At 37.4% G+C, this 26,126-nt stretch overlaps 1 protein-coding gene across 6 annotated transcripts in view; it reads right to left on the bottom strand.

Annotated features, from left to right (window-relative positions):
* LOC145964605 (cell adhesion molecule Dscam2) overlaps nucleotides 1–26,126 on the bottom strand; it is a 216,202-nt gene that overhangs the window by 7,411 nt on the left and 182,665 nt on the right. For 5 of the 6 annotated variants that reach the window (XM_083087568.1, XM_083087567.1, XM_083087565.1 and 2 more), the window contains exons 8-19: nucleotides 24,769–24,913; nucleotides 23,473–23,735; nucleotides 20,251–20,412; nucleotides 13,676–14,008; nucleotides 8,184–8,489; nucleotides 6,678–6,977; nucleotides 5,669–5,800; nucleotides 5,160–5,299; nucleotides 4,424–4,587; nucleotides 3,236–3,450; nucleotides 1,012–1,605; nucleotides 109–378 (exon numbers count right to left, since the gene is read on the bottom strand). In XM_083087568.1, the coding sequence (XP_082943694.1) occupies nucleotides 109–378; nucleotides 1,012–1,605; nucleotides 3,236–3,450; nucleotides 4,424–4,587; nucleotides 5,160–5,299; nucleotides 5,669–5,800; nucleotides 6,678–6,977; nucleotides 8,184–8,489; nucleotides 13,676–14,008; nucleotides 20,251–20,412; nucleotides 23,473–23,735; nucleotides 24,769–24,913 (3,024 nt within the window). Of the gene's footprint in view, nucleotides 1–108; nucleotides 379–1,011; nucleotides 1,606–3,235; nucleotides 3,451–4,423; nucleotides 4,588–5,159; nucleotides 5,300–5,668; nucleotides 5,801–6,677; nucleotides 6,978–8,183; nucleotides 8,490–13,675; nucleotides 14,009–16,955; nucleotides 17,238–20,250; nucleotides 20,413–23,472; nucleotides 23,736–24,768; nucleotides 24,914–26,126 lie in introns of all 6 variants that reach the window. The other variant, XM_083087569.1, reaches the window with a different exon arrangement.

Raw genomic sequence — 26,126 nt, 5'->3', positions numbered from 1 at the left:
ACATAAAAACAAATCTCTCTCTCTCCCCTTCTCTTTCTTATTATATTTCCATTATAATAAAAATATCGTGTGTGTAATTATTTTAGAGAAATTGATACCAGCATTTACCTTGCACAGTTAGACGATGAGTTATTTGATCGGAGCCGTGGCGATTCTCCACGAAGCAAGTGTAATTTCCGCTGTCCTCTCTATGGAGATCAACAATCTGCAAGGATCCATTGATATGAAGGGACACCCTAGCGGATGGCTTGACTATCTGACCCCATTGCTTCCAGATAATAGAGGGTTCGGGCTTGCCAACGCTTTCGCAAGGCAGCATCACGTCTTGCTTCCACGGCACGACAAGCACGGTTCCGAATGAATATATGGCGGCACGAACTGTAATAAAGTATCGAGCGAAGACCTTAGTCCTTGAGGAGAAGATAAATACGATAAACGCGATCATCCAAGTTGGTTTGTATCAACCGCGGGGCAAATTCAAGAAAATATTTCTCCTGACGGAGAAGATTTAAAGTTACTCGGAAAAGAGCTTTGCGAGAAACTTTCGAGATTGGAGGGGAAATAAAAAGCGCGCGTCTCTCATTAACAAACATAAACACTCGGTATCTCGTTACTCTACTCGGCTGTAGACAATTCACTTAGCTTGTGGAAACGGATGTTTATCCGATGGATGCAACTTTTGCAACTACTTCAATTTGTACCGAAAGGTAACTTTTGCAACTCCAAGTTTCGTGACTGGGACAAAGAGTCGCATATTTTCGATATATCAATCGCTGTCGCATTTTTGTACAATCATCCTTATATAAATATATTAACATTTTATTTTGCAATTATAAATAAAACATTATCTATTTTCAATATATCAATTGTTAATGTTTTATTTATAATTGCAAAATAAAATGTTATCAATTGATAATGTTATTTTAAGATTTTAATTGAGACCTGACGAGATCTTAAAATTCGTTAACTTCACAATTAAAATAGGAGACCATTTCTTCGTATTTTTTTTACCTTCGCTGGAGGGGGAGATTGTGACGGACGAGGTCTGCGCACCCTCGCCCACCGACGTGATCGCTGCGACAGTGAATTCGTACTGGCTCCTTTTGTGCAGATCCTCGGCTTGATAGCTGGTCTGATACGGCGGCAGGGCCCTCCTGTGCCATTTGCTTTCCGGCCCCAATCCTCGAATATGCACGTTGTACGCGGTGAGATTGCCGTTGCTCTTCATGGGTGGCTGCCACGAGACAATAACAGACGTGGCTGAGCTGGCAACGGCTTTGATGTTGGCCGGCGCTTCTGGCAGGTCCTCCTCGGTCACGCAATATAAGGGCGACGAGGTGACACCGTCGCCTGCCCTGGTAGACGCTAGGACCTGGACCGAGTAGTTCATGTACTTCTCAAGTCCGTGAATCACTACCGTCAGAGCGTTAGTGATTTTCATCTCCGGTTTGGTCGACTCTGCCAGCGCATCTGTGCTCTCCCACATGACCTTGTAACCCTTCAAGATCCCGTTCAGGCTAGAGTCAGGCGGAGAGTCCCAGGAAACTTGCAGGGACGTCGACGAGAGTGCGGTGCAACGCACGTCTTGCGGAGGACTACTCGGAACTGGAAAGATTCAAGGTTTCATGAAATATCCACAAAATTTCTCGCGGATCACATTGGGAAAATCTATCATCAAAATTTGGCATAAATCATACAAATGTGTTAATTGACTTAAATTTACTTATAAATTGCTTAATAACTTGAGGCTTAAAAGAATAATAAATTATTTTTTAAATTTTAATTTGAATTATTTAATTTTATTTATTTAAAATAAAATTAAGTAAACAAAATAAAATAAAATTAAATTAAATTAAATTAAATAATTTAAATTAAAAAGGTACTTTTATTAAAAAGGATACTTTTATTATATATTTCTCAATTTAAAATAATAAGCTATATATAACTATACATATACGATAGGATAGACTTCACGTGTATGTTTTTTAGATAAGTTTGAGTAAAAATTATGACTCTAAACTCTTGAAATATTTTGACGATTTCAATAATCTAAGAAATATGAATACGATACAACTCATAAAATGTATCGCATTTAAAAGGTCGGCATATTCGAGAGCAACATGACTGTATGCATGGAATATTTCAAGAATGTATTCGCACGGAAAGTTAAAGGGACTCGATGCCATCGTCGAAGAAGAGGAGCCGCGGAGGGGGAGAGGGGGATCGAAAATATCGGAGTGCACTTGGAAGTTTCGTCGAGTCCTTGGAAGGATCCGACGAGGACAGGATTAAAGAAGTTATTCGCGCGCGCGCGGTGCCGCGCGTCTGAATTTATTATTTATACCGGAAGTCGCGCGACCGCGCTGCACGAGGTCGGTATTCATGACTGGAATTTGCGATAGGCTCGCGCGAATATTATTCTATTCATGAATTCTTGAAGATGTTCGCGACGCGAAAATGGACGTCTAGACGAAAGACTCTTTTGCCTGAACTTGCGAATAGATTATATCCAAATACGTTCGTGCTCGAAATATATATCACCATTCAATTCGCGATGGAATCTATGGAGCAAGATGAGATAAAATGCATTTCGATCGTCTCATTATGTAGAGTGTTGCGAATTTAAATGTTAAAACTTCGAGAATATATAAGAGATCGATATCTACAAAAAAAGTCGTTTAAAAATATGTTCGTTTTTACTTTGTTTTAAAAAAAGTCGTAAAAAAAATAAGTGTCTCTTAGGTGTTTTTTTGAATCGATTGACAACGAATTGTCGATAAATCTAATTCACTAAATGTAGAATAATTAAAACTAAATAATTCTAGTTTTAATTATTTTACATTTAGTGAATTAAGTTTATCGAAAATTCATTGTAGTTGTTAGAGACCAACATTTTGAACAATACCTCCATTAAGAAAATGACAACGTGACCAAATAAGTGCAAGTAAATAAGAATAATAAATAAATAAAAAAATAAATTTTTTTTTGTTTTTTACGATCTCTTTCAAATTTTTCAAGTTTGCCTTTTTTCGAAGTTATCAATCCTAAAGTTTTGATACTTAAATTCAGGATATTCTGTATAGAATAAAATTAAATCTTGCGATGTATGAATAATTTAATACCATCAATGATTTAATTTAATGTTATGTAGGTTAAAGAGGGACATTTTTTGCCGTTTTATATTTCAAATGGTTAACAGAGATAAGTATCGATCGTATTTTTCACAGTCACTTACCATCTTCGAGTGTCGACGCCACAACTTCCTGCGTCATTGGACCGGGACCGAGGGCGTTGAACGCTTGAACGACCACGCTGTAACGCGTGAACTTCTTCAAGTTCGTCAAGTGATGCTGTCGTCCGGGCATGGATGTTCTTGCTAAACCTAGGGCGACGCTCGCTGTCGAGATCCGTCTTTCCACGGTTTTGTATGTGTATTGCTCCGCTCCCAACCTGAATTTCGCGAAAGTGTTCGTTACACCTGACTGATGTGATTAATTAGTTTTGCTGGGAGACCGTCAAGTGTCTCGTTTTAACCACAAACTCTAGGCAAACTTTTGGAGATCAACTTGATACTAGATTATAATGAAAAAAAAAATGTAAAACTTATATGGATTTATGTATCTACACGTATATACGAAAGCAAAAAATTATGAGATGTAATCTTTGAAATCCACTATATCTATAATGTTTTTCAGGCTATAATTCTGCTTATTTCATTATCTATTTTAATTTTAGATTATCTATAATGCGCGACACAATAAATATTTGAGACAGAATTCTATTTATTTTATTTTACTGTATAAAGTTTACTTTAGATGGTCTACAAGACAGTTTAAAGAAAAAGGAAAACCATTTTCCGTAATTTTTTTGATACTGAATGCGATCTCATTTTTTAAAGAAAATTAGAAAAATTTATATATACATAAATTGTGTATAATTATAATTATAATTAATTATAATTAAATTATATAATAAAATAATATAATTAAATTATCCAATTTTTTATACATTGTTTAAACTTACGTTTACTACTATTTGGATTTTTAAGTTAATAAATCTAGAAAATTTAAAATATATAGCAATGAAAATGAAAGTTTAAATAGTGAAAAATTTGATCGATTTATATAACTAGTTTGTAATGAATACAGCGCGTTAAAGCGAACGTATCAAAATGCAGCCCGTAAAATGTGAAAAAAAAGTTTTTCGAGGATTTGTCAGCATTGCCCTGGGCGAATAAATAACTGACCCCGAGATAGCTCGTTTATTAATGGCGCGTGAATTCTACGATATCAGCTGCATGGACGAGATCCAGGAAGTTGCAGTTCTGACAGTTTATATGTATGTGCACATCTATGTATGTATTAGTGAGGAAACGCAAACTCCTATCAGTCGTTAAAATAACGGCGCCGTTTTCGGTCGTTACCTGTGTTCCTTGTAGCCGACATGATAACCGAGTATCTCGCCGTTCCATAAATCATGATCGGGCGGATCCCAAGTGACGTTGAACTCGGTCGAGCTGATGGGATCCACTTTGAGATTTCGCGGCGGTCCGCCGGGCTTCTCCCCCTCCGTTGTCGTCTCTAAAATCTATAGAGAAACCAAAAAAATTCTTTGAAGGAACGCGGACACATCCGCGACATTGTTAACCTTCGTCACTTTCACCGCCGCACTCGTTTCTTCTTATCAATTTTCGTTAAACGCTTCAGAAACCCCAGTAAAAAAACACACATGAAAGAAGCATCGCGCGGACAATCGATGAATATAAAACGAATTCGGTCGGCTACATCCGATATCCAGCTTCAAAGCATCGTGTCGTGAGTGTCGCAACTTGTTTCTTTAATCGCGCGAATTCTTCCCCGCGTAAAAAAGGAGAAGCGAATCGATATGCCTGAAGAAGCAACGCGACGCAATTTAAATCCAGGTCAACGGATGCGGTCTGTCCGAGGGGTGACGGACGGAGAAAGGGATTCGTTTCGGGGCGAGAGATGGCCGTTCTTTTTCCGCGCGGGAATATCGATCGAACTCGGTCACACACCGGTGTCCCAATTGTTTTAATTCTCGGGATGAGCGAGAACGAGGCGGAGAGTCGACCGGAGGGAGGGTCGACGGATATGGGATTTGAATAAATGTAAATGTCCGACCTGGCCTACGATACCTACGTCACTCGCTTGACTCCGACCCAGTTCGTTGTCCGCGTATATCCGGAATTGGTAAGTGACAGCAGGGCGCAGGCCGCCCACGTGGCCGCGAGCACGTGTACCTGGCACTGTCGTGTGGAACGTGTGGTCGTGCCATACCTCTGCAAAATTATATGTCATCATTTCGCGAGGGTTTCATCTCTCGCTTGAGGATCAATGATCGAGAACGTCGACCGCGGATAAAACTGCTACTTAAATTCTGCGCAATCAAAATTTTTCGCTTTTCATATGTCAGAGATTGTTATTAAGTTCTAAGAGTATTTTACTGTCACTTCTTTCATCAAAAATTTAAAATTAAAGCTTTTGGAATATTTCAATAATTGCATTTATTAGATTTTTTTTATCAACTTATTTTTAATCTTTACTGATCTATCGATTTTTACACAACTAATTGGTATTACTTCTTAGTATAATTAAAAAACTTTACTAGATCTTTTTATTCAAATCGATTACGAAATGAATACACTTACCTGACTCGGTTTTATACTCGATTATGTATTGAGTGATCGGACTGTTTCCGTCTTGACTGGTCGTCCAGCCCAGATTGATATGGCGACTGCCTTTCTCGATCACGTGAAGATTCCGTGGGAAGTCTGGCGGCTCTATATTCAATATCGATATAATTTTATGGTCCTTTTTTACGTTGACGCTAAATTTCGTAATATTAAAAATATTTTTTCATACACGTTTTTATTATTAATATACATCGGACAAATTTGTTTCTCTTTTACATATTTCAAATATCTTCCAAGAATGTTTCATAATAATCAGTGTGTTTTACATTAATAAAAACTTGATATACAGCAAAATTCCAGCATTTAATCTGCGATTTTAAATCATATTAGCCATATCCAATTTCCACCGCATTCTCTATTTAAAACATTTCACAACGCAAAATTAGACTTCAGTAATTAGTTGGAAATTTTCGCCTAATTTCGGAACAGCGTCAGCTCGCATTGCGTCCAATGGAATAATTTTCGGTTATGGTACGATTGTCGCGTCCCACATTATGCATATTTCACTGGGTTATCCGGCGCAATACGTTCGCTCGAAGCGTATCTCTCATTTTGGAGAACATGTAGCATGCTCTCGCCGCGCGTGTACTTGTGCGAGCGTACATTAAATTAAATGGACGCGCGTTGTCGAGTGGCTGTATACATTACGATAATTACGTCCAGCGGAATAGCGTTACGCACAAATATCCGATGCCCCGAAGATATCATCGTGATACTACGCTCTGCAATAATTTCATACCCTGCGAGCGATAATCTGCCCAACGCAGCATGCAAACGATTATTATCACCGCAATAATGTCAATTTATTTAATATCGTTATTCCCATCATCCCTCTGTGCAACTATTGTTAATTAAATTTCTTTCCGCATGTGTCAAACTTACACTTTTACGACTCGACGTCGACGATTCTCTTTGTGACACACGTTTTCCATTTATTCAGAATTTATCGGCCGTTTATACGTACCTTGGATATAAAGATGAATCGTCGTTTCATCGCGGCCATAAGTGTTGGACGCGATACAAAAGTACCTTCCGCTATCCTCGCGGCTGGTACTGATGAAGCCGAGAACGCTAACGACCCCATCGGTAGTATTGTCCTCCTTCAGGGTGTAACGATAATCGGGAAGCTTCGGATCCAATTGGGAGCCGGCCTTCTTCCAAGTTATCTTCAAAGGATGGTCGCCTTTCGCCTCGCAGCGCAGCGAGGCGTTTGAGCCTAGTCTCGCGGTCTGATTGCGATGCTTCTCCACGAAATGCGCGGGAACTGATCAATAAAAAAATAATGCGTGTATGCGATAGATGTAGAAACGTATTTTGTTATCTCAGAATGCTTCAGGATAATCGAACAAATTTTACATTTTAATGAAATCGAATTCTAAAAGTGCTAGTGGAAAATGACAGATTTAGTCAGACCGACGAATAATTTAAAAGAAAGAAATAAAAATGTAAATATTTATATAGATCTAATCTAAATAATTTATTTTATTATATAATTCACATAATTTCTTATTTATATATATAATATATTATGTATATATATTTATATTATATTTATAAATATTATATTATAAAATATATTTTTTTTAAATCACTATATATATTTTTAGATTAGATCTATATAGATATTTTCATTTCTTTTTTTTAAATTATTTGTCGATTTGATTAAATCCGTCGTTTTTCATTAGCACTTCTATGAGAAAGATTCTATCAAGAAGTCTTTACAACAATTGTTTAATAATTATATTATAAATTAATACGGTCAAAATTTAAATAAGAATTAAAAATTTAGAATGATAAAAGAGCGATTAAAAGACAATGAGAGATTTAAAAAATTTACACAAATCTTAATTTCATATTATCCCTGAAAAAATGTATCATTAAGTGATTTTCACCCAAAACATGTATTATTAAATGATTTCCACCGTTAATGTTTGTTCTGAAAACCAAGAGAGTTCTGTGTTCTGCAGAGTGAGTGTTCGGGCAATTTGATTATTTCGTGAGAAAATATTTCCCTATTGCCTCAGAAGGATAAAGCTCTAATTGACTGCATGGATCAATCGTCACGCTGTTGATAATGCGTGGAGTATCTTTCAGATCCAATTAAGGTTAATTGCCAATTAGTAGAGGAGAAACTAATCCTTCTGAAAAGAATTTTTGAAAAAAAGAGGCATACTTTTTTGTCCCGCAAAGCTTTAGTTAGCGTATTGAAGCCGCGATTCTTCGCAACTGCAAATGCCAACTGGAAAATGTGATATAATGCTGTAAAAAATGTAAAAAAAAATTGCAAAAAATGACATTTCACATTATCAAATCTTCTTCTGACAATTACTAGACCATAAAAAGGATATTATACAGCGTTAAAAGGGAGACCATCGAATAACTGTATCTTTTGTACTCCTTCTATTGTAGTGAAAAAATGAGATTTCGCGCTTAGGGAATCTAGAAACTACTTATATAAAATCAAACCTACCATTGACGGTGAGGTAAACGACCTTACTGAGCCCGGCCCCGATGCCGTTCACAGCCTCGCACAGGTAAAAGCCCTCGTGATCCTCCTGCACTCGACCAAACACCAGCGAGCCGTTCGAGTGTATACTCAGGTCCTGCTTGTGTTCATGGCTGGTTATGTCGTGATAATCGCCCGGTTTTCTGCCGCTACTGCGCCGCCATGTGACTGTTGGTGGCGGGAACCCTTCGGCGTGGCAATGCATGCTCAATCGAGGCATCCCCTCCGACGCGCGGGCGTCCTGCGGCTCCACCACCCAGCGTGGCGGTACTGATCCATAATGCGCGATCATTAATCGATAGTACTGTAGATATTCCCCTTGATAGCCGGCGGCTACTGCAACGACGCGATCCGGAAGTTCGCCTCTACGCGATTGCGCTGTTTGCGTTTGCTCGCCGAAATCGAATTCCTTCATTTAATTTCAGATAAATTTTGGATTAAAAAGAATTTTATTCTTCTCTCCTCTCTGTTAAGTGATTATATTATTAAGAATGTTAAAGTTGTCTCCAATGATATTTTCGCTGAGGAAAAATTAATTATTCTCTGAGTAAATTTCGTTTAAGTATTAAAAATTGTATATATGCAGAATGAAATCTTATCACTTCTAATAAATATTAAATATTAAAATGTGCTTTATCGAATAATGTTTCAGGATAAAGATTCTCTACTTCGAGAAGAATATTCTGTGATCAATACAGTTTTACTTCAAATAGAAGCGTAAGGAGATTTCCTTTCCGGGATTTCAAAATCATATTTGTTTTTTTTAAATAAAATCATATGTTTTTTTCTTACATAAATTGATTCTCTTCATTTTTTTGTGTTATATATAAAATTATTAAGAATTATCAAAAAATCAATAAAATTTATGTAAGATATTTAATTATTTTAAAATATTTTATGTCAAAAGATAATATTTTGTGAAGAATTCATTATTCCACTTAAGTATTTTTTATGATTCTGCATTAATGTTTTTGTATGTAAAATATTAAGAAGGATCGACTTATGTAAGAGAAAACATATCGATTTAGTTTAGAGAATACAAAAATAATTTTGAAATCTTCCAAGCGTCTCCATCTGAAACAAAACTGTGTTGATCAAACTTTATCTGAAAACATTTTCCCAAACCTTTTCTATAAAACATCTTAGGATTTATTCGAGATGACAGAAAAATCTGATAACTCATCTTGTACGCACACATACATACACCCAAACATATAAAGCAATTAATTTGAAAGAAAAACTAATTATATGGAACGACCGTTAGACTCTCAATCGCGATGCTATATCGCAATTTGCTAAGATATAGAATTTGCCGAGAATGGAGACTTCCGGATATCGTCGCGCGACATTTCTTTGCTTTAAGCTTATTGTGCCGAGGCAAGAGCGAAAAGTTCCTGGGGAGAGGATTGGCCTACTGTAACTTCCTACTTTAGCTGCCACGAAAGTAAAGAGAAATAGGATTTGAAAATGCGCATAAGAGAGAGAGAAAGAGAGAGAGAGAGCTGCAGTGTCCTCTTGGGATTGCGGATAAACGGCATGAAACTTTTGCTGATAAAAATTATGGATTGTCCACTATTTGCCTCCTTTTGTCCTTCTCTCCCTTTTTCGTTCTTTCTCTGTCTTGCGCATATCGGGACGGGAAAAAGAACGGATGGAAGAGAAACAGAGAGAAAGATAGGTTCGGAAAATAGAAAGGGAGAAAAAAACGTGTGCCAAACGTGCGCGCTGGATAAAAGATTTTTCCATCGAGAACAAATCATAAAATAATATCGATGATTAACACCGCGATAACCACAGAGAACAGAGCGATACAAGTGATACGATAAATCGATGCTGTGTAAATCCAATAGAGCGTATATGAATGTGCACGATCAATTATTGCGTACAAATACACATACAAAGTGTACGAAATACGCGTCCCATCTGAGCCGAACGTTTATGCACTAAAATTTATATATATATAAATGCAAGCTCATTTACATAATGTAGCGCGTATTTATGCGCTCGCAAGCAAATTATTCGTCCGATTGTAATTAATAATTGAAGGGTTGAGAGGATGAAGGGTATTATATCGTGAGAATTGCGTTACGCGAAAAATTTGTAATTTTCCGTTTCGACAATTTCGATAATTTAGACGATAATCTGTACGTGATGTTGCACAATAAAATCAGTAAAAAATCATGACGATAGTAAAAATATATGTTTGCGCAAAACTATCATCACAATTTACTTTAGTCGATAAAGCGACATTCTAGAGAGATACTAGGTATTTTTAACATAAAATTACATTTTCAATAGCTTTTTCCGTCTCTCCTTTGGAGAGCAATCAACGTGCCTTCTTGTTAATTTGAATATTTTGACTTTGATATCTAAACTGATGGCAATCGATCTCGATCCAATAAAAATGTAACATCCCTCAATTCCCTCCTACCCCTCATTGCTTTAACGATTTCGCATCAGAAACCAATTCTTTCGACAAACGTGCGGATCAAACGGGACCGATTCGTCTCGGTGGGTTGGATAGGTAGATGGCGAATCTTCGTTGACGCGGAGAGAAAGGAAAGAAGACGGTAAGAGGAGTGGGCGTCGCATCGGTGAGATCGGTATGTGCCAAGGGATTAGAGATGCCCAAGATCAAATAAGAGAAAAATAACTTGTGAAAAACGTGTCAGTGCAGATATGCATGTGCTATGGTGAAATGAACGTGACTCGGTGCTCTAAAATTGAACTACGAGATTGCTGCTGTTGCTGCTGCTGCTGCTGGCTCGTCTAACTCGCTGTGACTTACACATAAGACGATATGGTGCTATATATATATATATATATGTGCGCAAAATCGAATTTTGTCAAGAGTGCCTGCGTATTGGCCCTCGCATGCAGTACATTTTTCATTCTAGGTTACTGCGATCGTGTTGAATATGATAAACGCGTGGATCTCATATCGGTCGAAATTCTATTTATATATTTGTATTATCTTTTTTTTTTACACATTTCATTGTGCCTCTCTTTCAGCACAATGATTTAGCGGTTCCCAACATGTTAATCAATATGCTTGAGGCGTAAATTAATAAGACTTTTTTTAAAATTATTATTCGACGTAAAAAAAAACATTGAAAGGAAGATATATTATATTTTTCGCCAACGCTCTTTCGTAAGCGACCAAAGGGTTGGGTACCGCGTTTGCATTTGACACTCGCGAAATTAATGCGAGGGAGTGTGCGATCGCAGTACTTAATTATCGCGATAAGGGGGTAGAGAGAGGTGCGAGTTGGAACACGGTGCGCGAGGTGTTGGATACATATCTAGAGAGAAAATACGATATATGTGCGGTGAAAGACCGCGTGAGGGGGTGAAACAACGTTATATTATGCTGTGCTCAAGTGCGATGGTGCGACGGGTTGCTGGCTGGGCGACTGCTGCTGCTGCTGCTGCTGCTGCTGCTACGTCATTTCGCGCGTTTCGTCTCGGAAAAAGACTCTAGAGCTGCGTTTATCCGGACAATGCCGTTTATCCGGAATAGCGAACTGTCCTCTCGCGTATCTCGTGAATATTCGCTAGCGTTTTCAGAAAAATTCCGCACGCGACTCTCTCCCGTTTTTTTTTAACGAACAAACTTTTCGCGTAGAAAAGTCATTTCAGTTCCAATTCTTTTGTGAAAAATTCAACTCTTATCTCAAGGAATAACTGATATATCTATACGAGAAAAAAGTCGCGTGTGTCAGTGATGTAACCCCAATTCTGAAAACTTTCAAACGCGATACTGAACTGTATAAAATAATACTATCTAGAATGTCCCACGAGTTAGATCTGTCAGATGCTGAAAATATTGATCAAAGAACTTTATATCTAGTTCTACGATTACGAATATGCAGAAAAGGTAGATACTGAGCAAAATTGAACGGGAAATGAGATGTCATTGATAAAATTTTAGTGATAATTAAAAAATAATAATTATTAATGTAATTTATTCTATAATATCATAAAGCACGCACTATATATAATTACTTTGATATTAACTCTAGTATATATTTAATATTTGAATTATCAAATGCAAGTTTTTTTATCGATATGAAGTAGTGCATAGCGTTGAAAATAATCAACATCGCGGAAAAGAGGATACTCGCGAGTATCGATTTAACATGTCTTTTAAGAATGATTTAAACTTTAAAATCAGACACTTGTTACATCTCTCGCATTTCCTCTTGGGACATTCTACGATCTTAATTACACAATCGCGGACTTATCACGTCGCAAATAACTGGCAAAGCGCAATCGATAGAGGAATCTGCGGGAGATTTCTGCTATCAATATCAGCGTTAACAATACATGTACGCGTATGGTGGTCCCGTTTAACGGCACATATGTCATAATTCACGAGGGGACGGATATTACTTCCACCCACACAAAGCTAGTCCCGTGGCGTTCAAATTTCGAGCGCGCGCGAACGCAGTCGATATTCTTCGTCGATATCCGGATACCCGTTCCTGCAAAATCCGAGCGCGCAGCCCTAGTGTGACTCGGGACCCGCATCATGCTACTTTTTGACAGACGGCTGCGGTGGCTGCTGCTGCTGCGGCTGCGGCTGCGCTTACGTGACGACGATACGGCGACCGCGGGTGGAATCGGAGGGTGACTCGGCGTTTTAAATCGCGAATTTGTAATATCGCAAGGTCCCCCGTGACCTGATCATCGGGGAATTTAATTTCACACTATCATCATAATTTATGTGAATTTATAATTAATAATTTATCGCGCATCCTCTCTTCCACAGATTAAAGATTGACAAATGACAGTTATGCTTGGATACCGCAAAATAAAATTTATAAAGCAACTTTTTACGTTAGAAATATTATCGTAATGAGAATTGTACAGAAAAACATGCAGATTATTTTTTCTTATTTTGATAGATAAATATTTAAAAAATGCAAGTTTGGAAAAAATGCTTTGAGCAAGAGTTATTAGAGTAACGTAAAGTGATCTTGCTTTGAGTGAAAATAACAAGATGAGATCAAGATAAATTTTTTAAATAAGAACCTTATTTTTTACATTTTTAATAATATTATTTTAAGATTAATTAAAATCAAATAAACATTTTATCTCTTGACATTTTTCTTGAAAATTCATAACTTTACTTTAAACTATATAATTATGTTAAAAACATCTGTATGAGAATATCTTAAATTTTAAATCACGCTTTAATGTGAACCATATATACGTACATTTGTCTTTTATTATCTTTCCGTCTCTAAGCAAAGACTAGAGAGACTCTATTCGGGTCGCAATCATCTTCACCCTCCGAACTCGTCCACCCGCCGCCGCTACACCATCGCGAATACAATAGTGCGCTGCCAGGTGCAAGACAGTGATGTGCGAGAGAGAGAAAAGAAAAACACACAGACTCGGTGCGTTTTTCGCGGTGCGGCACAGCTAGTGCGGTAGAGCTCTCTTTACTTTACCACGAACGATCAACTCGGCCGTCCATAGGACCTCGGCCACCGAATTGCGCGCCAGACAAGTATAGTTGCCGGTATGAGCGGCGGTGACGCGCTCGATAACTATGGCGCTGGAATGACCGTCAATGTTGGTTACGCGCAGCCCAGGGGGTGTCTGCGAGTGGTGTCGGGGATCGTTTACGGCGGTCGCCGTGCCGAGGGTGGAAATCGGCTCGCCGTCCTTCGACCAGATGATCGTGAACGGCGGATCGCCCTTCTCGACCATGCAGGTCACCTGGGCCCGCAGGCCTTCCGACAGGTCCTTCTTAAAGCTAAAGGGAGCTATGGTGGGCGGAACTGCACAAAAAAAGAGAGAGAAAACATGGTGACTGTGAGTGTGAATGGTATGGTGTGCGTGTACACGTGCGTAGACTTGTTGTAGAGTTCGCCTTGACGTCTTGAAGGTCGGCCTTCTCCGCTGATCAAACGCGCCTTCTTCCACTCTGGACGTTCCTCTCGTGGACTTCTTTTGAGTTTGACGTATATCGCAGGTCGGAATCGCGAGAAATAAATAGACGGATCCTCATCCCGGAGGACGAAACTTATCCAGCGTCCTTCACCGAGATACCAAGAGCGGTTAGTCCGGAGAAACATGGACAAAATTGTTGAGTTAATAGTTTGACCGGCGAGTTTCGCGGATCGGTTTACAACAACGGATCCATGGCCGAGGTCTGAAAGGAGTCTTTGAAGGCAAACTTCCAACGCACAGATCCCCAGACATATTTTTCGTCTCGCTAGAATGGATGGAAGAAAAATGAGAAACATTATGAGATTCACGTTGATCCATTAGCTATGAAAGTGTGAGAGAGAAAGAGCGATTCAATTTATCTGCGTCCCAACGCAATACGCTGTGTTATATTTGTCGTGTGGTCGCGTAAGAGTGTGTCTGTACTGAAACAAACAGAGAGATAATGTTGAATTAAAAGTAGAAAAATTAAAATTGACGCAGCGAGAAATGTCGTTTCATTAACGTCGATATTAAATAATAAACGCACGTTTCACATTTCCTCCTCAATCATTTAACACACGGAAATTTTCTAATTACTAAGTAGCTATTATTTATCATTACCGTTTCATTAAAAGCCATCTACGCGAGTCAAGAATATCTTCCCGCATCACCGACGATGAAAGGGTTTATGGCCCCGCGATAGCATCGCGAACTGTACGTTTCCGACGTTTGCGGAGAGCGCGTCCCTCGAGTGTTTCGATGCTCGTTGTGTGTATTTCGCAAAATATCTGCAGCGGCGAAAACAATCAAGCAGAAGCAAGAGGGCGAGGGCGAGGGCGAGGGCGAGGGGGAGAGATCTCCCTCCTCGTTCCCGGTCGTCGACTTTTCGATGGGAATACGCTCGTCGCGAGACGAGCGTAATGCCGCGGAACAACAATAATAACTTGCCGTGTTGTGCACCTTGTGCGATATACCGATGTATACACTGGATACAAGCCGGGGAACGCCAGAACCCCGGGGGTATTAGAACAGAACGCGACGGTTGTTTGAGAATAATTGAGAAACCACGCGCGCGTGGGTGGAGGCAACTAGATAGCAACGTAACGTGAGTAATGCCCAAAGAGGTCCGTCGCACGTATAAACGTTCGTATACACGTACAAAAGCGGGGGGGAGAATGGGTGAGGGAAGCAGAGTGGATGGGTTCTCGGGCGAAGCAATAAAGAAGCTCTTGCGGGAGACACATTGCGTTGATAAATTTGCGTCGCATAGTTTCGGAGCAAGTAGGGCGCGAATTCCCGGCGAAGATAATTTCGACGGTGCCTTAATTGGCATCTCCCTCAGCGTTATCGATAGGGAGCGCGTGACGTTAATCCGCGCGACTTTAGATTAGGAATTTCTTTTTTACCTCCAGCCAAAAAAAATCGCAATTTTTCGGGATTAAAAAATATCTTTAAAGATACAGGGGAAGGCAAGCGTTGTACCTCCTTTCTATATTTCAATATTCACGTAATTCGCGATAGCGGCAAAGATAAATAGAATCCTTCCCTCCAAAGAGAAACTAATTTCTGACAGCACGGATTACTGTTCGTACTTTTATTTCGCGCGAACACGAGGAGACACGGAATAAATAAATACGCACGTAGAGGACGCGCACAAAGGGGAGATATCTGCTCCCCCTGTTTGTTCTTTGCTCGTCGACGAAATGCGGAAATCGCCCTTGGGCGACTCGTTCGCTCATCGTCGACGAGAGCTCCGTTTCGCTCGCAGCGATTTGCTCGTCGAAAGAACAGGCGCTTTTAATACACACCCCAGCCTCGATGGGAAGGAGATGTAAACTCCCGAAGGGGTGGATGTCCTTGCACGGGGATCGCATAATACGTATCGCGCATCCACGGTTACGGACGTGTGCAAGTCGTCCTTCTGTACTTTTTACTCTTTGAGTGATAAATATCTCGCCTCTATTTGGAGCGCTCCTTTTATAATAAAAGCCGGAACGAGGTTTGATATATAATCGCGAAAAAGATCTCGACCGCGTAATTTTCGCCGAGATTTTTTTCAGTCTCTTCCCTTTTCATCGCGCTTTTAAATCACGCTCGATCGAATCTGGTTTTTACGCGGACGGCGAAAAAAAGATCAGATCATTTCAATGTCGGAAGTTTGCGAGAGAATATCAAACTTTTTATCCCTTCTATATCGACGGTTATTATTCCATCGTGGATTGATCTTTTGCTTTGACCACGAGATTCGTGCTGAAGTGGGCGGCTCGAGAGTCGCGCGCGTCGATTAATAGCGACCATCGTACTTTTTTTGGCCCTTCATTTCTCTTCCGTTCTCGCCGGTACTCGTCGCGGCGCGATGGAAACGCGCGTAACCGCCAAGTACGATTGCAAGAGAGCTTTTAGCGGAATCACAAAATCGCGCGAGTCAAGGAAATAAAAATGGCCGTGCTACTCGAATATGGAGATTGGTTCGAAAAATTCTCTCGACGCGAGAACCTCAGGATTCGAGATTCTGCGGAGAGTGACAAGATTTTAAAAAATACCCAATCCCTCCGAAATATAGCGAGATATTATTCCAGAAATGAAAACCACACATGTATAACGAGGGGAAAAAAATCTTCGTTTTTCGGGCGAGATGAATAAAAAAAAGAAATTCAATCTGAAATGATTCTCGGAGCTTTTTTTCTCTTTGAGAGCGGAAGGGGGGAGAGAGAGAGAGAGAGCTAGAGAGAGAAACGAGGCATCGAGAGGGGAGGGTTTCCGGCATCTGCCGGATAGGCTGCGACCGCTGCGTACCATGGACCAGGAGGGATGCTGTGCGAGATGTCTTGGCGGCGTCGTTGCTCGCCACGCAAGTATAGTTGCCGTTATGCGCGGTCGACGCGCTCTGTATCCTCAACGCGAGATCGAACTCGCCGATCTGATGCGTGTTGGCTTCCCGCGGCTTCAACGGCTTGCCGTCCTTCAGCCAGGTGATCTTCAGAGGCGAGTCACCCTCGCTGACCGCGCAGGTCACGTGCACCCGCGCGCCCGCCTGGATATTGCCGGGAAAGCTAAACGGATCGATTTTAGGTGGTACTGCAAATTACAAGAAGCACGAGTTTATTTCACGTCGCGACGGCGTGCATCGTCGTCGTCGTCCTCATCGCCTCGTTGCCGGAAGGAATCGAGTCGAGAGAAAACAGGGTTGTGGAGAGCACTTTTTAAACATGTCAAATTGAATAAACGGAGATAATTATTTTATTCATATATATATTAATTGTTAAAGGGAATGCTAGATTATCTCCAAGAATAGCGTTGGTTTTTCCGGTCCTTTTTCTTTAACTTTATTTTTAATTTTATTTTTAGTGTTTTAAAGTTATTTTGCCTCAAAAAATCTTGCGGAAAATAATGCAAAACTTATGCATTTGATATGTTTTTAAACTAAAAAACTCTATAGCAGTTTAACAGAATATTCGATATACAATTTTCTTCTTCTCTCTCTCTCTCTCTCTCTCTCTCTCTTTCTCTCTCCATATATACTTGATTTTTACGATCCAATATCCTCTCGACTCAAAAAATTTGGGTTGGGAGTACATGAAGAGTTTCAAGATTGCGGGATCTAATTTTCTCGGTAACCGTCGCGAACACATTTTATATGTCCTACCTGCATGCTTTGCTCGTCGTGATAGCGGCACAAAAATCATGATCATCTGAAATTGTCGTTAATCCAAGAGCAGTGTTCAAGATATAATATTATTAAAGTTGTATCTATTCCCTTAAAAACTGTGCTAAAAACTATCATTAAAAAATATTTAAGGATTATTTTGTGTTATTTAATGGTACAACAGTGTCCCTAATTTTACTAAAACAATAATAAACTACACATTTAATCATCATTTAATGATCAGTTGAAAAATTAATATATATGTGTAGGAATTTTTTAAAATGCTCCTTGTATATATTCATTATTAATGTACCAGAATGGCAGTAAATCCACACCTGTACATTGAGAATAAAGTATGGAAGTTTTTGCGAAATAATTTATCTTACGAAATATCCCGTTACGCGAGAAAGAAGTCTTACGACCAAGCGTAGGGCAGCCTTTTGCGGCAGAAATGAAACGGCTGGGATTTCTTTTTAAATCATAGAAAGTTCGTCGCACCCACATACATACGTACCGTCGTATATACGAGATAGAGGAGTCTCCGTCGTTCGATCTCGAGAAATAAAATGTGTACTCGTAGTTCTTCTCCTCTCTCTCTTTATCCTTTTTCTATATTATACACTGTATGCGTACTATATATAATATGCGGGAGAAGCGCCACAAATTTTTCTACGACCATTCTCTCCGCGGTGTGACGCATATCGAGAGGAAAATTGTCATGCTTCAATACGCGAGATAAAAATTCACGATTCGATAAAACGTTCGCGCAATCCTACGCGCACGGCTATCAATTTAAAATTCTTCCACCAAGAAAGACGAATCGGACATTTCCTTGATATATACGCTCGAATTTTTTTTTATCGACCACTTGCTGTATTCAAGCTCGCGTTATAACTCGTGTCTTGAATGACATATAATTTTTATATGTAATAGTGTGTATTTTATATATAATAGAGAGGATATTCTAAAACCAACGAAAGAGGATATTCTTTTGGTAAGAGATTCTCTGGTTAATTTGAAGAATTTTTCCTCGAAAATATCGAGGAAATTATCATTTTTTGCAAGTTTTCAATTTTTGTTATCATATATCCTTAATTAAGTTTTAAATTAAAATTCTATTAAAGTAAACTTCGTCTAAAATTAACTCAAGAATGTTGTTTTTAATCTTTTAACTCTATAAAGTTTGATTTGCGAAAAATCCTTTTCTTTTTCAATCGTTTATAACTTGGAAATTATGATGTTGCGACATTTTCGCTGAAAAAAAGTTTCTATCATGAATTAATCATAAAATGCGTTATTAAAAGCACATTTAGTGTGTGATACTCTACTATTGTTTTATAATATTATATATACAGAGTTGGGAACGTTACTTCAAAAAAGTAACGCGTTACCGTTACCGTTACTTTTAGTGAAAAGTAACTCGTTACCGTTACTCGTTACTAATTTTGAAAAGTAACTCGTTACCATTACCGTTACTAAGAAATTAACGATTCGTTACTTTTTCGTTACTTTTTATAATACAAAAATTAAATTAATTTATTTTAAAATATAATTATTATTTTATAGTATTTATTATAATTGATTTTAAAATATAATTATTACTTTTATATATTCGACAATTATAAATTATTCTATCATTGATATTCTTCATATTCAATTTTTCATTTATTGTAATTTAGAAATTTTAGATTTATGAATACAGAGAAAAACATCATGCATGTATATAATTTTCCAAAATATTTGTAAACTGTTTTGTAATAGGAATAGATTTTTCAATTACTAAGGGGATACTATCCAGGATTACAGAATTAAAGTAACGATAAAAGTAACGGTAAGTAACGATAAAAGTAACGGTAAGTAACGATAAAAGTAACGGTTACCGTTACTGTAAAAATGTAACAATGTTACCGTTACCGTTACAGACAGAAAAAAGTAACGATCGTTACCGAAAAAAAGTAACGGTAACGACGTTACAAGTAACGCGTTACTTCCCAACTCTGTATATATATTATATTACGCTTTCATTATTATTTTATTCCTTTTTAAAATTCTTTAAATTATTATTATTCTTTTCCTTCTTTAGAATCGTTTAAAATTCGATTTGATCGGTAAGCAGTTAACAAAAGATTCGAAGTTTCGCGATTTTCGCGTTTAACGGAGCACGGCAAATCCGCAAACGACACGGCGCACTGCGCGACTCCTTCCGATAAATCGACTTTATCATGAAAACACTTCGTCGCGATTACTAGACGGTCGACTTTGCGGGTGACCTCGAGGGAACCGCGAGAAACCCCGATAAAGCGGATCACCGTTATTGTTGAACAAGGACCTCGCTTGCGGGACACTGTTGTTCCAATTTAAACGGACAAGATATCCGTATTAAAAAAAAAACGGAGAAAAAAATGAAATAAAGGATAACATGCGAGAGTGAACGAGAGACTTTACCTTTGACTTCGATGTGAATGGTTTGCGAATCGGAGCCACCTTGCTTGTTCTTCGCGGTGCACGTGTACGCACCGCGATCGGTACTGCTGTCAACCCGATGCAGCACCAGCGTGCCATTCGCTGACACATCCTGACGACGACTGGTCGGCAGTATTTGACCATCTGCGAAAAGAAAGCATTTTATATATAACAATTCCATTAGAATAAAAAAAGGGAAAGGGCGCACATTTATAAGAAAGTTGAAATCGTATAATAATTTGTAAATTAATATTGCAATTTTTTAAATAAATAAATATCTAAATATAAAATAAAATATAAAATAATAATAAATATCTAAATATAAAATAAAATAGAAAATAATAATAAATATCTAAATATAAGATAAAGTAGAAAATAATAAAATAAAATAAATAATAAAATAAAAAATAATATAAATTAATAATACATCGAATTATTATTTTGTACATTCTAATTGGCCAAATTTCTATTTTTTTATCATCAAGTATAATCACGAAATATTTTTCTTCATCGACACGAGTGCGAGCTTTAATCGAAAGTGGAAAATCGCGGTTCACGAAGGTGTAATATTTGAGTTTAAATTATGCACTTGCTCGTCACGCAATCCGCGCGACCGTAGCATTGTGGAAATGCGGTTTTCCACTGAGTTCGCACCGCGTTGGCGACGTTACGGCGATGCAGTCGAGTGTTCAATATGCTTTCATAGCAAAGGGGCGACCGACTTTGAAATTGTTATCGAACTCAAGTCGCTTTAGTAAATGCGATATATATTTCAGGAGAGAAAGTAGCTAAACATACGAATAATATTATGCAATGTTTTGCAACATATGTGTGTAATCATATTTAAATATAATATAGAAAGTACAATAAGCTGTACGAACAAATATATGAAATATAAAATCATACTTCTTATGGAAATATCAAATGTGTTTTTGTAGAATACAAGGTTTATTCCACAGGACATTTATCGTCTAACACATGTAAAATGTCCACACACACGGGACATTTGCAAGATAAAAATAATATACGATAAAAAATTAAATGCTCGCATTACACACACGTGAGCATAAAATAAAGCGTTAATTATAAAAACAGAAGTAGAGAGAATCTTTAAAACATGGATAAACCCTTCCAGATATCTTCCGCAGATCCTTAAAAAGCACCGCGCTTATAACGCTTAATGGACCAAATGGCCGTGGATGGTCGCTTGCGGTCGTCGTCGCGACGTCGAGGAAAGTTGGGGTGAAAAGTTGGCGCAACGATCGTTTGAAACTTTCTCGAAGTCGAGTTCATCACGACGAGAAGGAGCGCCCGAAGTTCGTCGCTTCGGGACGACTCGCGACCTCGATCGAAATAAAAAGGTTTTCCACCCTTTTCTCGGGATTACACGCCGAGGGACGCGGAAAGGGCTCCTTCTTAAAGATCTCCCGAAGGCAGACGGAGGAAATTTTCCCGACGAAGTGCGACCTTCCCGCCGGAGTCGAAGACGCTGCCGTTAACTTCTTTACGCATCCTTTGCAGCATCTCGAGTATTTTAATCTCCGCGAGCGTTTAATTCCATCATCCAGTCAGAGCAAATAAAAGACGCGCCGTGTAAAGATCGGAAGACTTTATTAAAGCGAAAAGAGCGAAGAAGCGGTTTCGTTCGCGGCTCACTCGATCAAGTCTGCCTAAAATATCTGTGCATCCTCTAAATGCGAGAAGCAAATCAATAATCGACAAATCAATCACCGGTTATTTTAGAAAATAGTGCTGTATATGTATTTTAAGATTTTGCGATCGTTTAAGCTGATTGTAAAATATGGCTAGAAAATGTAAATAGAAAAAGAAACCAAATGCTTTATTTCTTTACAAAATACGATTTTTTCGTAAAAAGCCAACCTCGTTTTTTTTTTTCAAAAATCTGTTGTTTTTTTCAAATATTCAATGTTTTTATATTTTCAATACTTTTATATTTTGTATTATTACAAGTTAATTTTTCATTTCTGATTTTTTAAATGATAGATTTGAAATACTATTATTTTCAATATAAATTACATCACAATATAGTTATGTAATTACTATTTTTAATTAGATATACGCTCCAAACATAAATAAAAATTAAACGAATTTTTTATTAAAAATACAAAAATGCAGTTTGTAATTTTCAAAAATATACTTCAGTTATTATTTTAATATAATAAAAAAACTAAAATTCTATAGTTATAATTAATCTTTTGTTAAATAATTTTAATGGATTAATGATATTTTTGTGATTAAAATATCGAACACGACATAATTCGGATAATTTTTAATTAGATGCATAATAAAAATTTTACGTATACATTTAACTGAAAATCATGTCATGTTTGATGTGATTTGCGATAAAAGTGTCATTAATTCATTAAAATTACTTTTGAAAATAGGTAAATTTGAAATATAAGAACTTGAGAGTGTTTTAATTATAACAAGAAATTACAAAGAAAAATAATTTTAAAATTAAAATTAAAATAATGAGGAAAATCAAATTTGTTTTTCCTACATTTGTTTTTTGTTAGAAACGAGAAACGGACTTTTTACATCTCTAGATATGACACTGTGACTTTTGTCGAATCGCATCACAATACTTTACAGGAAATATAATATAAATATGACACATGAAATATACAAGTGTACGTCTCTTTCTCTCTACTACGTTATTGGAATAAAAGATTTTCCACTTGACGTTGAAAGACGATTTTTAATATCGAAAGAATAACTGAATAATTCAATTTCGTGATAGACGCGAAAGTTTGCAGAAACCCCAAGATTCCGAAGTATCGGGAGCTAAAGGTACGTAATAAAATAGTAAAGCAAAGACCTTGTCAATGAAAGAATCGTATTGCGAAAAATCTCATCTTCTTCGATCTATACCAAGGGTTTTCAATCCGCGGCTCACTTCTTCTTCTTTTATTAAAAATGTATGAAAATATACCTTGGCAATATTATCATCTCTTTCATTCTTCCTACCACTTGAACAGGTTAAACGAATTGAAATTATATTCGCCAACATTTTACATTATTCTCTTCGTGTACGATATAATTTCATTATATTTAATAACAAGATAAAGATTACAATGACACCCCCACTCATTCATTCGATTTAGCATGCACTTATTAAAAAAAATAAAAGAAAAAATTAAAAAAAAATATTGACTGTTTGGAAAAGCACTGATTGATACGAACCTTTCTCCCAGGTGATACTGGCGATCGGGAAACCCGCGACGGGACACTTGATGACAGTCGTTTCGCCGGCCACGGCAGCGTAGTTGCCCATGGGTCGCACATGAGGCAGTCCGTAAATATTGAGCCGGGCCGCGTGATGCACCTTCGCGACGCGGTTCACCGCCGAGCACCTGTACTCACCACCGTCCTCCACCCGCACCGCGCTTATGTTCACATGGGATATCACGTCGCCGTGTACCGTCACGTACTGGCCTATCATGAATCTGCAAGCAAATCACCGCTGTTTTACTAATCTACCTACCGTATCTGCCGGCTATGCACGGCGATCTTCCGTCGACCGGGAGAATTATCGAAAATTTTTTGCTGAACCAACGGGAAGCGTAAATCAATATTGCCGACGGTTCGTCGAGAGAATCTTTTATCGTTCATCAACGTTAGGTATGTGCGAGTAACTTGGAGCGATAAATTTTCGCAAAATCATTCGTCTCGAAATAGAGATGTCATATATTCGAAAAAATACATGTTGGCATCTTTTTCAGAACAAAAGTAATTTTGTACATCTATCTATTATACATATATCTATCTATCGATAAATAAAGTATTATGGATAAATCAAACTTAATTAATATTTCTAATAAAAGTATTATGGATATATCAAACTTAATTAATAATCAAACTTAATGAATATAACTTAAATTAATATTTCAAATTTTTACACGCGTCACACATGGTTTAATTTAAGATTCTATCTCTCACGTTAGTCAGTCTCATTTCTAGCAAGGAGACTTTCATCTCAGAAACATCCCCTTTTTCAACAAAATCATTCTTCTCGCGACTCGCTTGCGGCGATAATCATCGGGCCCGCGGGATTATCGACCGTCTGCTCGACTTTATGCGAACGCCCGTTAAATCCATCGCTCTTCGGAATTTGGTCGGCTTTTAAAAACGTCCAGACTGAACAGCGTGATTGGTAATTTTCCTCTCAATTGGTTCAGAGAATCGAAGCCCGCGGGGTTCTATCGAGGCACTCCCACGAGATCCGTTGGATGGAAATCCCGCTTCCAAACCGAGTTCCCACGACGATCTCCCGTGTAATACCCTAAGGTTAATAACCGCGAATAATCTCCGCGTACATCACTCGTCGATTTTTGGTGCCATAATCGTTCCGTTTGGCGAAAGAATGAGAGAAAGAGAGGGAAAAACGGTTATAGAATAAATCGGGGATTCTGCACCACACCCGCTTTATCCATCGCTCGAAGAGACGAAGGCTCCTGCGAGGCAAACTAGTCGTCCTACCTATCGTTTTGTGGAAGAGGAAACCCATCCAGTGTCCAGGAGAAATGCGGCGTAGGGTTGCCCATCGCGATACACTTGAGCGACACCGAGGGACCCGGTTGCATCGTCTGCTCGATGAACTTGTATAGAAGTTGAGGTGCTGCATCTAGACGATGATAGAAATTCAGAGTTATTAAAGAGAAGCTTATTTATGAATTAAAATTATTTTGCATTTTTATTATTATTTTAAAGGGAAGAAATATAAATAAAATCGTAAAACAAAAAGTATTTTACGTAAAAGTGTTTCAGGAAATATATCTTTATAATTATAATTTTCAATTTAATAACTTCAACTTATATAATTATTCAACTTTATAATTATAATTATAATTTTCAAAAATTAAAAATCATGATTAAATTCAAAATTTAATTTTGCTTTAATTGAGTTACTTAGATTCGTGATTATTATCGTAATATGTATTATTTTAATTATACAAGGTGTTGGAAAATAAAGGCTTGTAGAAAACATAGTAATCATTAAGTCGAAACATAGATAGAAAAATCAATTCTGTCACAATTGAGCGATTTTTTATTTTGATATAAAGCTAGTGATCTAGTTGCCTTTGTTTATCGCATGTAATGTGAAAATAAATTTTTTTATTTCTTTTCTTATTCTCATGTTTACTAAGCAAACTATAAAAAATGTTTTACGTATCTCCTTTCCATTTGCACACATGCTTTATTATACATCTATATATCCGTATCACGGAATTGCAAACTCTTTCAAAAATTCCATCAGAATTTCTCTTTATTTTAACAGGTATATTTTGTATTCGCTGATATAAAACGTGTGTATAAATAAAAGGAGGACATCTTTTATAAGCATCGAAGTAAGAATATATAAGTTAATGTTCTCTCTTTGTTTCTTCACATCATATGTGATATAAAATAAAAGCAAATAAATAATTTGCTTTAGACCCGAAAAATGCTTTTTTTATTAAAATTAATTTTTCTATCTAATTTGTTTACTAAATTTTTTAAATTAATTTTGTTCTTAGTAAATTATTTATTCTGTAAATTTTGAATCATTCTTTTCAACATTTTGTATATTTGACGCGATACATTTCGAACGTTACATTTGCTAAATTAATTTGCAAATATAATAATTAAAACTTTCTAAAATAATATTAATAATTTTATTATATTTTCATGAATACTCTATTTTAAAATTATTAGTATTTAATAATTACATCTGGTTGTATCGATTTATATGTATTAATAATAAAATCTTTGAGGATATCTCCTTTTAAAGTTATTGGCATTTAATAATTACATTTGATAGTATGGATTTTTATACGTATTAATAAAATTTTTGAGAA

The sequence above is a fragment of the Camponotus vicinus genome, unplaced genomic scaffold, assembly GCF_025532165.1.
Source record: "Camponotus vicinus isolate PSW18456_S1 unplaced genomic scaffold, iyCamVici1.0 SCAF_13, whole genome shotgun sequence".
NCBI lineage: Eukaryota > Metazoa > Arthropoda > Insecta > Hymenoptera > Formicidae > Camponotus > Camponotus vicinus.
Note: the sequence above shows the minus strand (reverse complement) of the source record. Positions and strands in the feature narration are given on the sequence as shown.